The sequence below is a fragment of the Mus musculus genome, chromosome 14 (assembly GCF_000001635.26).
Source record: "Mus musculus strain C57BL/6J chromosome 14, GRCm38.p6 C57BL/6J".
NCBI lineage: Eukaryota > Metazoa > Chordata > Mammalia > Rodentia > Muridae > Mus > Mus musculus.
The window spans coordinates 59,131,204-59,145,670 of NC_000080.6; the positions used below are offsets into that span (position 1 = coordinate 59,131,204).

At 41.3% G+C, this 14,467-nt stretch overlaps 1 protein-coding gene across 7 annotated transcripts; it reads right to left on the reverse strand.

The window, feature by feature from the left end:
• Nucleotides 1–1,831: 1,831 nt before the first annotated feature.
• 1700129C05Rik (RIKEN cDNA 1700129C05 gene) lies at nucleotides 1,832–11,727 on the reverse strand. 7 transcript variants are annotated; one of them, XR_001781153.2, is made up of 7 exons: nucleotides 11,255–11,711; nucleotides 10,910–10,990; nucleotides 8,801–8,899; nucleotides 8,401–8,472; nucleotides 8,228–8,330; nucleotides 6,989–7,114; nucleotides 1,853–2,215 (listed from the first exon to the last, which is right to left on the reverse strand). XR_001781153.2 is itself a non-coding variant. In NM_026461.2 (5 exons), exons 1-5 carry the CDS (start codon nucleotides 11,642–11,644, stop codon nucleotides 2,201–2,203), a joined length of 657 nt encoding a protein of 218 aa, NP_080737.1. In that variant the 5' UTR covers nucleotides 11,645–11,690; the 3' UTR covers nucleotides 1,837–2,200. The 7 variants fall into 7 exon arrangements, 5 of the variants coding, with proteins under 5 accessions (NP_001361688.1, NP_080737.1, XP_006519544.1 ...); XR_001781154.2 differs by lacking the exon at nucleotides 8,228–8,330 and having other exon boundaries at nucleotides 11,255–11,727; NM_026461.2 differs by lacking the exons at nucleotides 6,989–7,114; nucleotides 8,228–8,330 and having other exon boundaries at nucleotides 1,837–2,215; nucleotides 11,255–11,690.
• Nucleotides 11,728–14,467: the final 2,740 nt, after the last annotated feature.

Here is a 14,467-nt window from a genome sequence, read left to right on the forward strand (position 1 = left end):
CTAGTCTATTTTTTTTTGGTCAATTTATTATGTTCCTATGTTTTTTTTAAGATTAACAATCTTATTAGTCCTTTGAGAGTCTTGTACAAAAAGTTCTAATCATATTCACTCCCCTGCCCAAGCTCTTAGGTGCTTTGCCGTTCCTTTTGGGATGTGTTTGTTTGTGCGTGTGTGTGTGCCTGTGTGAGTGCTGGTACACTTCCCTGTGACTGAGGATGTTGAGACTGGGGACAGAGTCTCTCACTGAACCTCTAACTCAGTACGTTTAGCTAGTCTGGCTCCAGGTAAACCCATGATCTTCCTGTTGTGTCCATCCAGTGCTGGGATTATTCATACACACTGTTGCTCCCACCCAGTGTGTCCATCAGAGCTGGGAACTGAACTCTGCTGCTCATGTTTTGGGTTTTGGAAGCAGACACTTTCCCACTGAGCTCTCACCCTAGATCCAGAGGCAGATTCTCAATCACTTCCAGGTCATGTGACCTCCCAACCCAATCACAAGTATTTTCTTAGTGATTACTTTTATGAAATTTTTATATGAGGCAATAGTTATCATTTGATCACTCATTATCTAATAGAATTACTTATTAAATATTATTTAATAGATTTTTCTGATGCTTACCCTCCCTGCAACCCTCTGATCTTCATGGCATTGTTGTCTCTGGCCCTGCCTTAGTTTAGAAGGGCTTCGTACCCACTATCGCCTCAGCTGTCTTGCTCATTCCCTCCTTTGTCAGGTGTTCTATATATACACTAGGTTGTTTTCTAGTTTTCTGAATGTTCACTGCTATTGTTTTAATGGTTTTTCCTGCTAATTCTTCCTACAATTCTTTCAGACTTGGAAATTGTATGTAACTCTTCAGTCTCCGAGGTTTTATCTAGTCTATGAGCTATTTGCACATTAGCCCATTAAAATATGTTTTCCTTTTTATATGATGGTTGGAAGTTATCTGTGATAGTTTGTATTGTTGAGTCAACAGGATCTGGAAGCCCCCATGATACAAAGCTTCTGGGCACAGGTATAAGGCATTGTCTAGATTAGGTTAACCTCTACTCATGAGTGAGAAGAGTCAGTTAGAATAGGTTAGCCCATACCTGTGAAGCCACATGATTGGCAAGTTATATCCTTGTCCAGATAATTGCTATATTTTAATATGCACACATTGACACAGTGTCATTTTCCCCTTAATTTCGTCATTTCAGGAATAGCTTGTTTTAATATTTAATATGTTAGCTTAGATATGGGAAAATCATTTACTTTTAAGTATCTTTTTCCCCATATTTTTAAATGAGCTAGAAAACTGTTGGTATGATTGATCTTTTCACATAACTAGCCTGAGTATGTTTTTTTTTTTTTTCCTGGCTTCATTTGTTACCACTATAATTTGTTTTCTTCCTGTTTACTTTCAATTTAATTGGTTTTTCAGTACCTGGATTGTAATATAAAAGTATAATTTTTCCTTTTTTCTCTATTACATGATGTTACTTTTCCTCTATGGAATGACTATGTTGCACACAAAACCACACAAATTTTGTTTTTAAAAAGTATGATTTCATATCTGTACCTAATAAATTGATACTTATTTCTTACTTCTGATTTCTAATTTAACTTCCTATGGTTTTAGAGCTGAAGCTTTTCTACTAATTTCAGTGCTTTAAGATGTGTTTTGACCTTGAGTTTGGCCTACACTGTGCCCTTGAGACTAACATATGACCTGCTGTTGATACATGAGGTGAATGACTAGGGAAAGCGTTGTTCTTGCTGGGCTTTGCGATCTCCTGTATTCTGCCTCTTATTCATGGAGGTTGGAATGTCCAACGAAAATACCAGTTTTTCCTATTTCCACTTTTATTTTTTTCATAATTTTTCCTCAAAAATTTGACATATTATGTCCCTTCAATAAAGGTAAAAGCTTATGCATGCTTTCTTCCTTTAGTAATGACTGCAGGGCCAGTATAAAATAACTTCCTTTCTCTTAACTTGTTTACAGATCCATAGGTAACATTGATTCAGTTATTAATTTATCTGCAAATGTAACATTTCTGTGAACCATGTCCACTTTGTTTATTTTATCCATGGAATGGCTACATGGGATGAATGCTGCTTCTGATGACCATCTTTCCCAGATATCATATTTTAGCTTTTTGGATAGTGGCATTATTTTCGGTCCTGAAGTTATTTAGAAATCCTGAGGTCCTGTCACTTCAGTTTCCCCTGGAGAGAAGAAAACAGGATCAGACAAAAGCCGCTAGGAAGTGGGGACAGCCTGGATTTGGACCTGGTTTAAATTGTAACCTCACATTTCCTTTTCTTACTAAATGTTTCTGAAATATGGATATGTCAGTCCACATCTTTCAATATCAGTAAAAGCTTATGCACACTTTCTTCCCTCTGATGCTCCATGACGTCAGAAGTGTAATGAAGTTGAAGGAGAGTGGGATGTGCGTACTCATTTGAGTCTCCCTGAGTCCCACATAGAAGGCTATCTAGCTTCAAGAGAGAGCATAGTTAGAGAATTCTCAGGGATAAATTGTTTTAAGAGGTGACTGATACACATATCTTGTTAGGAATCTAGTGTACTATCGAACAAGTGGCATGTTCCCAGGTTCTCAGCCAGCTATTCAAGGAGTTGAAATAAAGGCACAAACAGATTGCAAAAGGAAGATGTTGAAAACAAAACTATAGAATAGGCCAGGGCGTACCGCAAGTGAGTCAAGGCCCACAGAATCAAGGTCCTCGAAGACTTGGACGACTGCTTGGTACTTGCTTGGGGCTGGAGAGGTGGCTCAGGGGTTAAGAGCATTGACTGCCCTTCTGAAGATCCTGAGTTCAAATCCCAGCAACCACATGGGGCTTACAACCATCCATAATGGGACCCGATACCCTCTTCTGGTATGTCAACAACAAAATGCTCATATACATTAAATTAATCTTAATTAAAAAAAAAGATTTATGAGAATGTAGTTTGTGATTACCTAGTTTTGCAATTGGTAGTGGCTGATGCAAAAACTAACAGTTGGACAAAGTACTACATTTAAGTAACTGTGAAATATCATCTGGGATCATCTATAATTAATTCCCTCTATCCAAGGAACAAGAAACATTGTGGGATAGGGTCCAGAAAGAATGTAAGAGGCACTGAGTGCTGGTGAATGCCAGCTTCTAAACACATTAACTCATAGATGCTTTGGTTCCTATGTAGACCTTTACAAGATCAAACCAGTAAAAATTCCATCATGGATGTGTGAAGGGCTCTTTTGACCCCACCATTAGTGGAGGAGTTATTGGCTCTTGGTGGCTCAGAGGGAGGGAAGGAAGGGAAGGAGGGAGAATTGTTCTCCTGTGGGGGTATGGCTGCTGGTAGATTGCCTATGCCACAGTGAATGGCCTCTTTGCTCTTGGCTATGGATAGGATTAACTAACTTGCTTCCAATTCCTGTCTTGACTTCCCTACAATGATGGGCAGTAACTGACTTGCCAAATAAATGCTTTCTTGCTCAGCTGCTTTTTGTTGGGATATTTTATCACAGCAACAGACTGTAATTAGGGCAGAAATTGGTGTTAATGTACAAAGAGCCATTACTGTGAAAAACCTGACCATGTTTTTCCTAGTACTGTGGAAGAGATTCAAACTTCAGGTTAGAGAAATTGCTAAATGTTGAGCATTTGGCATAATGAGCCACTCCAGTGGGAGCTTGAAGCATAAGAACTCTGACAGAAATGTGGACAGTGGAAGCCCAGCTCATAATATTTCAGAGGCAACAAAGACTTCATGGAGAATTAGCATAGGGGCCATTTGTTTGATATTTTATCCAAAAAAAGTGGCTTATTTTGTACCTGTATTTTGAAAAGCTAAATGAGGTTGAAATAAGAGAAAATTTCATGTCAGGAGTGCATTCTAATTGGGCTGAGAAGTGGTATCAGGTCTGGCATGGCCTTGGTAGGGGTGGAATGATATGGTTTCTGCCCCTGGGACAGGGCCAACAAGGTATGCGTCTCCTGAGTACAGATGTCTACTGTGGGCATAAAGCTTGTCTGCATAATACTGTTCATATTTTTACATTCCTCATTCAAGGAATGTCCTCCCTGTCAACATTAATGACTCCATGATAATCGGAGAACACACAAGCCTGGGAGGCGAAGGTGTGGCTAATGTCTCAGCAAAACATTAAACACTGGGTAAGGACTGAAGGACAGCCCTTAAGGAAAAGAACTCTAAAAATATGAGTTCAAAAATATATAATTTCTCAACTATGCAAAATATAAGGATGCAATATAAATTAAATGAGGGACTTCATGGATCTAAAAGAACAAAAGCATCTATACTATGAGCCAGCTTGTCAGAAAGATACTAAGGAAAGAGATAAAGAGGTTTAGGAAATGGTAATTGTGGGAGATCCCCTTTTTGTTTGTGCTTACAAGGGCAGGCAGATGCCTGAGTTCAAAGTAGGCCTGGAACAGAGCAAGGTTAGGACCACGAGTGGTAAAAATGATAATTTCAGGGTGGGGCCCCACTCAGATGGTTTATCCTCTGTGCTTAAGGGAGGCAGGCAAATCTCTGAATTCTTTTGCAATGTTAAAAAAAAAAAAAGTGTGTGTGTGCTTCTTTTCTCTTAAGAATCAAGGTGTTAGGGTCACAGGATGCCAATTCATAGGATATCAAAAGGTTACCTGGGGCAAATGACTGGACTTATGATTTGCAAGAGACGAGCTATTCAGACAAATTTTTTAGAATCGCAAGAGAGAACTGCTTGGAGAACTGTCTGGAGCAGAACACAGAGAGAGAGCTGTCTGGAGATCTCCAGAGAAAGCAGAACAGAGAAAAAGCAATCTGGAAAGCTGTCCTGAGCAGAACATAGGCCACCAGCTGGGATCCATGATTTGACTGAGAGTCCTTTGTTTGTTGCCACTCCCAGACACACTTTCACTCAGAACCCCTCTCCATCCTGAGGCTGGTCCTTGGCAACGTGGCTGTATTTGTTAAAGAAATCAGGTTCCACTGAAGTGATACCTTTTGTAGGACAGAAGCCGAGTGTTTCCACAGGGTGGGCTCTCAGATGCTAGCAACAGAACTTGCCAGTGTGGTAAGCATTCTATTACTAGTTCTGTGGTAAAGTTGCGAGACTGATGGCGTCAAAGATACCAGCTGAGTCCAGACACAATGTGGTTGTAGGGTTAGGGTCCCTGCAGAGAGTTCTTGAGAGACCAATGTGAAACCACTATTGAAATGGAGCCCCTAGGGAATTTGTGATTCTAGGGCTGTGGCAATGCATTCGAATAAAAATAATCTCTTACATTCTAAGAGATTTCGCTAGACTTCACATCCAGAGTTAAATGTACATGTTGACGTCATTTAAGACTGATGTCCTACCATGTACTCATTCAGCCTGTTTAACCTGCCTTTAAGAGAACAATGTAACAATCAACTGTACTTGCCTGAGATGTCCCATGTGATCAACTTTTACAATCTAAGCTAAGACATAGCTGCAATCTTAACTCTTCCATTCTATGACCCAGGACAATGCATGTGTATCGTTTGCTTAAAGCAGCAAACACAGAGGTTGAAGGAAACCCTATAAAATCTAGCTTTAAGGTTGAAATCATCCATTTATGGATATTGACTGATAAACAGTGGTATTTGTTGTCTGGTCAGTTGGGATCAGTTGAAGCCAGCCACTTAATCACACGTAAAAATCTGTTAGAGAGGGGGCTGGAGAGATGGCTCAGCGGTTAAGAGCACTGATTGCTCTTCCAAAGGTCCTGAGTTCAAATCCTAGCAACCACATGGTGGTTCACAACCATCTGTAATGAAATCTGATGCCAAGCCGAGTGTGGTGGTGCACGCCTTTAATCCCAGCACTCAGGAGGCAGAGGCAGGCAGATCTCTGAGTTTGAGGTCAGCCTGGTCTACAGAGTGAGTTGCAGGACAGCCAGGGCTACACAAAGAAACCCTGTCTCATAAAAAAGAAACCAAAATAAATTAAAAAATAAATAAATAGAAAATAAATAAATAAAATGAGATCTGATGCCCTCTTCTGGGGTGTTTGAAGACAGCTACAGTGTACTTATATATAATAAATAAATAAATAATTTTTAAAAATCTGTTAGAGATTTCTGTGAAGTATTCCTATTCCCTCCCCCTATGTGATATTTTCTGTTCAGTCACTACAGAGGGAAGCCCTTTGTTAAGAACATACAGTCATACATACAGTCATACAACAGACAGACAGACTGATGCACATAGACATACAGTGACACAAGGACAGATTCACAAGATAGCCTTCAGGCAGGCACAGCTTATACAACAGACAGAAGACACAGGGCATGAAGTGGAAAATTCAAATCTGGGCTTGTTTTTGGTTAATGACTCCAAGGGAAATGAAGTGCTTTTATTTCTTCCCTTGATGCTACAGCAATGCATTATCAGTGACTTCAAGTTAATCACTATTTTTTTGATCCATGAACCAAGACCATAGAACATAGGCTACAAGAAGATAGAGATACGAAGTGAGCTTAAGCCTAGAAGAGATGCTGTGTGTACTGCAGGTAGAAGAGCTGGAGGGATGGGACCCAGAAGACCACATTAAGATCATCAGCTGGTGGATGTGAGTTTTGAGGGCTTGGTGTGGGTCCTGATAATTTTGGTTTCATTTTGATCTGATTGTTCCTTCGGATGTCCCAATTCTTCTACTTTGGAGTGGGATTTTTTTTTACTCTATGCCATTGTATATGCTGGAAGTATGAAACTTCATTTTTATTTTATAGGAGCTCACAGTTGGCATACTTTGGACTTTTTAAGTAATTTAAATTTTTAAAGACTCTGGGGCTTTTAAAGTTGGACTGTATTGTATCAGATTATAACAGGAGAGTTAAAGATGAGGAGTAGAGGGTTATGGTTTAAAGTGATGGATTTGTGTGTCAAGTTGATAGGAATGAGGGTTGGTTTTAATCGTTAATAATACAACTTAGAATCGCCAAAGATATTACCTAGATTAGGTTTGTCCGGTGACATTTATGTAGGGAATTAATTGTCTTGATCACACTAATTTTGTGTGCTAAGAGTCATCATAACAGTAGATGGTACCATATCATTCCTTGGGTTTAGATTCTGTCCTGTATAAGAGACAAAAATGTAGGTATACATCCTCTCTGCTTTTGACTGTATGATGTTGGTTGTGAATGGCTGCTTTGAGTTTCTGCTCTGGCTTTCCATAATGATGGATTTTTGACCTGGGTTATTAAGTCAAATAAACCTTATCTCCCTTCAGTTGCTTTCATTGGGGGTATTTTTATCATAGCAAAAGAAATGAAACTAGAATAGGGACTCTTCCTAAAATTTCACTTGAGATTACAGTTTGCCTTAGTATGCATACATACAACCTAAACCATTCCAAGCTACATTATCTCTCCTACCTTTGAAAGAATATGTAACAGAATTATATATACATATATATATATATATATATATATATATATATATATATATATATATATATAACTGACTAGAAACTGTTCAGTTTTGATGGTCTTTAAGGAGAGGAGGAACTTATTCCATGGGTCTGAATGAAATCTGCCCACATAGTACATGCTGGTAAAGGTCTCAGGTGCCAAGTGCATTATTAGAAGAGGGTTGTGTGTACAGCCCAAACCAAGTAGAGTCCCAGGCCACTGAGCTATTCCTTATGCTTGCCTGCATCACTATGTCCTGGAAAAGTATAATATATATGGCAGATATGATCTTAATAGATATTTAGATTAAAAAATGAGTCTATTGAGTATCACCAAGAGTTAAAGAAAACAAGCCTCATAGACAAGCTTTAGAGAATCTATATTGTGCAATTAATGTAAAGGACAAGTATTCTTCAAATGTTGAAAGTTATTATGAGGCAAAGCTTTCCATTGAGTCTCTTTCCCTGTACTAAAGAGCCTAAGATCCTCCCAGGGCAAAGAATCTCACATGGGGGACAAGCAAGTCTCTGCTGGCCACACCCACATCACTCTGGAATTCCAGATTACTTCTTAAAGGTCTCGAGCTCCTGAACCTAATGTTTATAGGAGTACTATTTGCTGACAATGCTAGCTAGAGGCATTGTCTCCAGCTTTACACTGATAAACAAGCAAGTGGAATTTGTTGGCCATAGGTAGGTAGCATGAACAAGCACAGCCTCTGATCTCAAATGTGCAGCAGAAGTGGCTGAGCTGTGTTCCTAGCCAGGACAGCCACACCTGTGCTTCTTTGTCTTGATGAACTTGCTATGGAATGTCCTAGCAGATCCAAGTGGCAGCCCGACCACAGGGCAGCCTCAGCCTGTGCACATCAGATTATTATCTGTGAGAGAGAAAGTAGTGTGAGAAGTTTGAGTTTCCTGACATGCGAATGGGGTGAGGTTTTATCTTACCCTCTGGTTTCTCCATCCCGAAATGTTATTTGGTAAAACTTGCGTTCTTGACCAATGACAATTCATTCTGTCCTGAGATAGTTTTCAAACAGATCAGGTTATTATTTGTATTTCCAATTTCATCTCTATATAAACCCATGTTAGTCATGTAGAAGCCTACATTTCTTGAGGCCTTTCAGTGTGACAGGCACCCTCAAGAGTAATCACCAAGATCACTGATTTGCCCCTCCTAACCAGTTCCAGACTACCATCAAGTCTCCAGTTATAACTGGATTGCTGAGCTTTCCAGACAAACCAAGATAAACAAGTGTGACACTGAGTCCATATTCAAACCCTGGCAAGAATGGACCCTGTCCTGTCCTGTCTTTTAAGGCAGCAACTCCATTGCATCTGTACTTGCCAGTGTTTCCTGAGTGAAGGCATCAAGATCATCCAGGGATTGAGCATCTTCCACTTCATGATTTCCAGTCTCTGTCCCTGGCTGCAGATTCCCTGGTACCTGAGGAAACAGTGAGATTCATGACCAGTTCTAGGTCTCTCAGTTCATAGGGAAAAGCTAGGTTATTACCCTGACTGTTAGCTGTAAAATCTTTAGGGGCATTGGTTCCACTCATATATCTAGGGTATTTTTCAGGTATGTTCAGATAGTGAGAAGAGGCCAATGAGGAAAATGGATACAGCGTTGCTCCAGGAGCATGCTGGCTGTGTCTTCCTTATTCCCATGGACACCAGGTCAGTCTGTTTGGGAAGCACAGCCCTGACACTGCTGAACTACAGGTGTGGCAGGTGGCTCCTTCCATGGAGGAAGATTGGCTCATCAGGACTGACAGAGCACAGCTGGCTTTGCACTGGGGAAAGAGAGTAGGGAACTATTGAACTGAAATGCTAGATGTTGGGTCCAATAGTGAAGGGACAGGTGAACACGGTGCTCAGAGAAAAGTCTGGAAAAGAAGAAGAGCCCAGAATAGAGATAAGGTGGGATAATGGGGGAAAGTGTGGATCTGGGGGGGGGGGGGAAGAAAACAGAAAGGATAGGGCTGGGGAGCAGGCTGAAGGCTAGAGCTGACAGGATGGGGGTAACACAGGAGGAACAAGCACGGGCAGAAAGAATGGGAGTGGGGAACTAGGTTTCATAAGGAAAATGCTGGGAAGCCATCTTGTCATCTTTTCAGAAGACACTCTGAACCTTTCTCTTCAGTAAAAACAGAGGGACTTTGCATGTGAGAGACCTGCTGTGGCAGTCATCTCCCAGGTACCTCATGTCCCACTGTGACTGAAAGAAACTGAAAAACCAATGCCTGCCTCTTGGTCCTATGCATCAACCTCAGCAACCAGGCTAGAGGCCCCCATGTGGAGTCTAAGAGTGATCAGGGGAGGTGACAAATAAAAGAAGTGGAGCTGTAACATTAGCGTGTGCTCGTGTGATAGCCTGGGTATCTCCCTTCAGATAGCAGGGCCAAGGCACAGAACAGAAGCAACTTGTTAGGACTGGGCGGGGTCAGGGGGGGTTCCTGAAGCAGGAACTAGGAAGAGACAGAGGCTCATGAACATGTCTTCCTAAGGCCTCTCATAGCATTTACAACACTTGTGACATGTGTCAATTATAGAAGACATGCATCTTTTCTTATCAATCCACAGACCTGGGCAGGAGATCAGGCTCCTCAGAAGGCACACCAGTCTTTTATTTTAAACATAAATGTATCTTTATTCAATCCAGTCCTCTCAAAGACAACAAATAAGTGGGTTTTATTGTTGTTGTTGTTGTTGTTGTTGTTGGGTTTTGTTGCTGTTGTTGTTGTTGTTGTTCCCGGAGACCATTTCAGTCATTGTAGCTGGTGAATTTAATATGATGTATAATTTTGGATCATCATCTGCCTTATCTGGTGCTGTTTACTGTTGGCTGTTTCTGTGATATGTTATTGTCTTCTCAACACATACTGTTTCCCAGATTTACATATGTATTTCATATGAAGCATTTTTTCCTTTCTATATTATGACTCCGTTGTAAACTTTCTGCTGGTTGCTCAGGATTTATAATCCAGATATACCCTCACATAGCACTATACTCCTCTTGAGACAACACAATACATTGTAACTACAAAATGCCCATTCTACTTGAAAGTTGCTGTATAATTAACTCACGAGACAGTAGTGCTTTTCTCTGTAGTGTGTGTGTGTGTGTGTGTGTGTGTGTGTGTGTGTGTGACGTGCTCTAATTGAATACTGACTCCTTCATTGCCTGTCTTTTCCTCATCTCTCTTGTGAAGAAGTCTAAGCATCTACTGATGTCCTGGAACAATTGCTAGCACTTATCACAACATCCCTGACCACTGCGCAAAGGACATACTCCACAGTATCTCCCTTTCATGCCAATGAAACTGAATCAAAAAATGGCTTAATTCAGACCCACAACTGAAGCCAGAATCCTGACTCTGTCCAGACTGACTCCCGGTCCACTTAGCTGTCACCTGTAGTGATGCTGATCTTCCTGGTGCTAAGCCCCACTTACCAAGGATGTGAGGTCATATCTGCTTCCTCCAATTTTAAGCTCTGGGTCTAGAGAAATCTTGTTCAGTTCCTGAAGGATTTGCTGAAAGACATTCAGAAAAGGCTCTCTGATAGCTGAGGAAGTGGTTTCCCTGGGATCCCATTTAGCTAAAACCTCTAGACAGTTTCTCAGTTGCAGCCAGACTCAGTAGGAGAAATCAGGGGAGATGAGATACAGGCTATCTGCTGCTGGCTCCATCATCCTGCCTCCTCCATGTTCACCATGCTGGGCTGCTAGGAAAACAGCCTTTGGCATTTCTGAAGTAAACCATCTGCAAGGATTTCTTGTTTGAGGTTTTTGACTTACCTCCTCTGGCTGAAAGTAGCTAGTTTCCAGATGGGAAAGAGGAACTAGGCAACTATCCAGCAGTGCTCTTGGAGAAGAGGTAGACATGAGGGTAGACAGGAAGGAAGGGGTCTGGAAATAAGAGGGGTGCTTAGAGGAAAGTTTGTTTACACAGGAGGAGCTGGGCATAGCAATCATTAAGGTGGGGAAGTAGGAAGTGTTCCTCAGGGCAGGGAAGGAGGTAGGGTAGAAAACGAAAAGAGGGTTGGTACGAAAGGTAGGCTGAGGCATGGGAGTCTGAGGTGGGAAGAAATGAATGTTTTTTGGTTGATCAGAGGGCAGAGAAAGATCCTTAGGGGGAACAGGATTGCGTAGACTTCCCAAAATCCTTGGCCGCTTCCTTCTCATCATCCCAGACCCTGCAGAGCTCTTACTTTACTGATGGCAGTTACTGACTGAGCTAGGCCAGACCTGATGTGGCAGTTATGTCACAGGTCAGCTCACACCTCATTCCATGACAGAATGCCCATTGTGAAGTGCACACACCCTCCCTCTTCTCCAGTAACCCAGGCACACCCCTCAGAGAAATGGGCTCTAGGTGTAAGAGTGACCATGGCAAATGGCACTGAACATCGGGGCTGTCACATGAGTCTCTGCCTTTGGATATGGCTTTCATTGCATTGACGGAGAGTGGTCAGACACATGGGCTAGGTCCATGTGCCTGGGTCTTTGGGCAGCAGCCCTAGAATTAGGAACTGGAGAAATGTGTGAAAGTCAGGTTACATGCCTTTTAAAAGGGTTTTCATGTCATGTAGTTGGACAAAGAATGACTAGAATTTGTTTTGTGTTTGTTTGATTGGTTGGTTGTGTTTGTTTGTTTTGTTTTGTTTTGTTTTGTTTTGTTTTGTTTGGTCCCCCTTTAAAGCACACCTCTCTGTGCATCACATCTGTGGATCAGATGGAAGCTCTTAGCCACTGCTCTTGGCTACTGCTCCAGCATCGTGCCTGCTTGCCATGCTACCCACCATGATGGTCATGGGCTCAATCTCTGGAGTAAGCCCATTAAAAGCTTTTTTCACTAGCTTGCCTTAGTCATGGTGTCTCTCGATAGTAACTAAGACAAAGGTAGTATCAGGAAGTACTGGTATTGCTATCAGGCCAGACCGTGATGGAAACAATGGGAAGATTTTGGAAATTTAGGCTGGGAAAGAGGTTAAACACTGTAATTTGGGCTTCATAGACCATCCTCTGAAGCTCTCAGAAGACACTCTTGCTGAGAGCACTGTGGACTCTGGAGCCCCAGCTCAAGAGTTTTCAGGGGGGGGGGGGGAACAACATTCACAACTAGGCAAGAGACCATTCTTGTGATATTTTAGCAAGGAATGCGACTGCTATCGTCCCGTGTCCTGAGATTCTGCCTGAGACTGAACTGAAGAGCTTTGGACTCGTTTCTTTGGTAGAGGAGATTCAAAGACCTCCTCATAGTGATGTTGCTATTAATGTTTACTCTTATTCAGGTCTACAGTGAAAAAGAACAAATGGGGTGAGGGAAAAAAACCCACAACATGTAGGATTTGAGGAAAAAGGACCACCTGGAAATTATTTTTTTTATTCTTCTCTTTTATATTATGTCACCACTACACTTTCTCCACCCTCCTCTCCTCTCAGTCCTACACACCTCAACTCACTCTTCCATCCACTCCTCCTCTGTTTCTCTTCATAAAAGGGCAAGCCTTTCAGGGATAGTAACCAAATATCAAAGTGTAGTAATGTTAGGATACCTCCCCTCGTATTAAGGCTGGATGAGGTAACTCATTGAGAGGAAAAGGGTCCCAGAAGCAGGAAAGAAAGTAAGAGACAGCCCCTACTCCCACTGTTAGGAGTCTCATAAAAAGACCAAGCTACACAACTGTAACAAGTGTGAAGGGCCTAGGTCAGTCCCATGCAGGCTCCCTTGGTTAGCAGTTCAGTCTCTGTGAGCCCCTATGGCCCAGGCTAGTTATTTCTGTGGATTTTTTGAGGGGTCCTTGACCCCTCTGGCTCCTACAACCCTTCCTCTCCCTCTTCTGCAGGATTCCCCACGTTCCACCTAGTGTTTGGCTATGGATCTCAGTCATTGGTTGGCCACTCCCAGAATTTCTATACCACCTTTACCCCAACACATCTTGTAGACAGGACAAATTGTAGATAAAGATTTTGTGGCTAATTGGTATCCCAGTTGTCTCCACTGGAAGATTTGCCTGGTTATAGGAGATAGCTGGATCAAGTTCCATATCCCCCATTACTAGGAATCTTAACTAGCTAGGGTCACCCTCTTAGATTCCTGGGAGTTTCCACTGCACTAGATTCCTACCTCTGCCCCTAAATGCCCCCTAATTCTGTTGTATTGGAGTCTGTCCCAGTACTCTTCCCCAATACAATCCCCTACCCCATCTATACTCAGTCTATCCATTCTATTCTGTGGTCCCTTAGAGTCCACAAGACATTTGTCCAGGCCCTACTGGCTTTTAGAGTCCATGTTGAGAATTCAGGTGTTATTCTAATAGGTCTGCCTTTATTTGCTACTTGGCCTTTATTTTTCTTGCAAATTTTAATATTCTTTCTTTGTTCTGTATGTTTAGTATTTTGATAATTACATATATGGGGTACTTTCTTTTCTGGTCCAATATATTTGATGTTCTGTAAACTTGTACCTTTATAGGCATCTCCTTTAGATTAGGAAATTTTTTTCTCTTATGATTTTTTTTCTTTGATTTTTTTTTTTTTTTTTTTTTTTTTTTGCCTTTGAGCTGAAACCTACTTCTCCTATTCCTATTATTCTTAGGTTTGGTCTTTTCAGAGTGACCCAGATTTCCTGGATGTTTTATGCCAAGACCTTTTTAGATTTAACATTTTCTTTGACCAATGTATCAATTTCTTCTATCATATCTCCTATGCTTAAGATTCTCATCCCTTGTATTCTGTTGGTGATGCTGTGTCTGTAGTGCTTGTTCAGACACCTAGGGTTTTCCATCTTTGGGATTCCCTCAGTTTGTGTTCTCTTTATTGCTTATATTTGAGTTTTCAGTGAGTGTTTTATTCATTTCCTTCATCTATTTGGTTTTTTATCTTGGCTCTCTTTAAGTCATTTGTTCATTTCTTCCCACGGGTCCCTTGTGTTTTCCTGGATTTCTTTAAGAGATTTATTCATTTTTAAGGACCAATTTAAGGACCACTACCATATTTTTAAAGTTG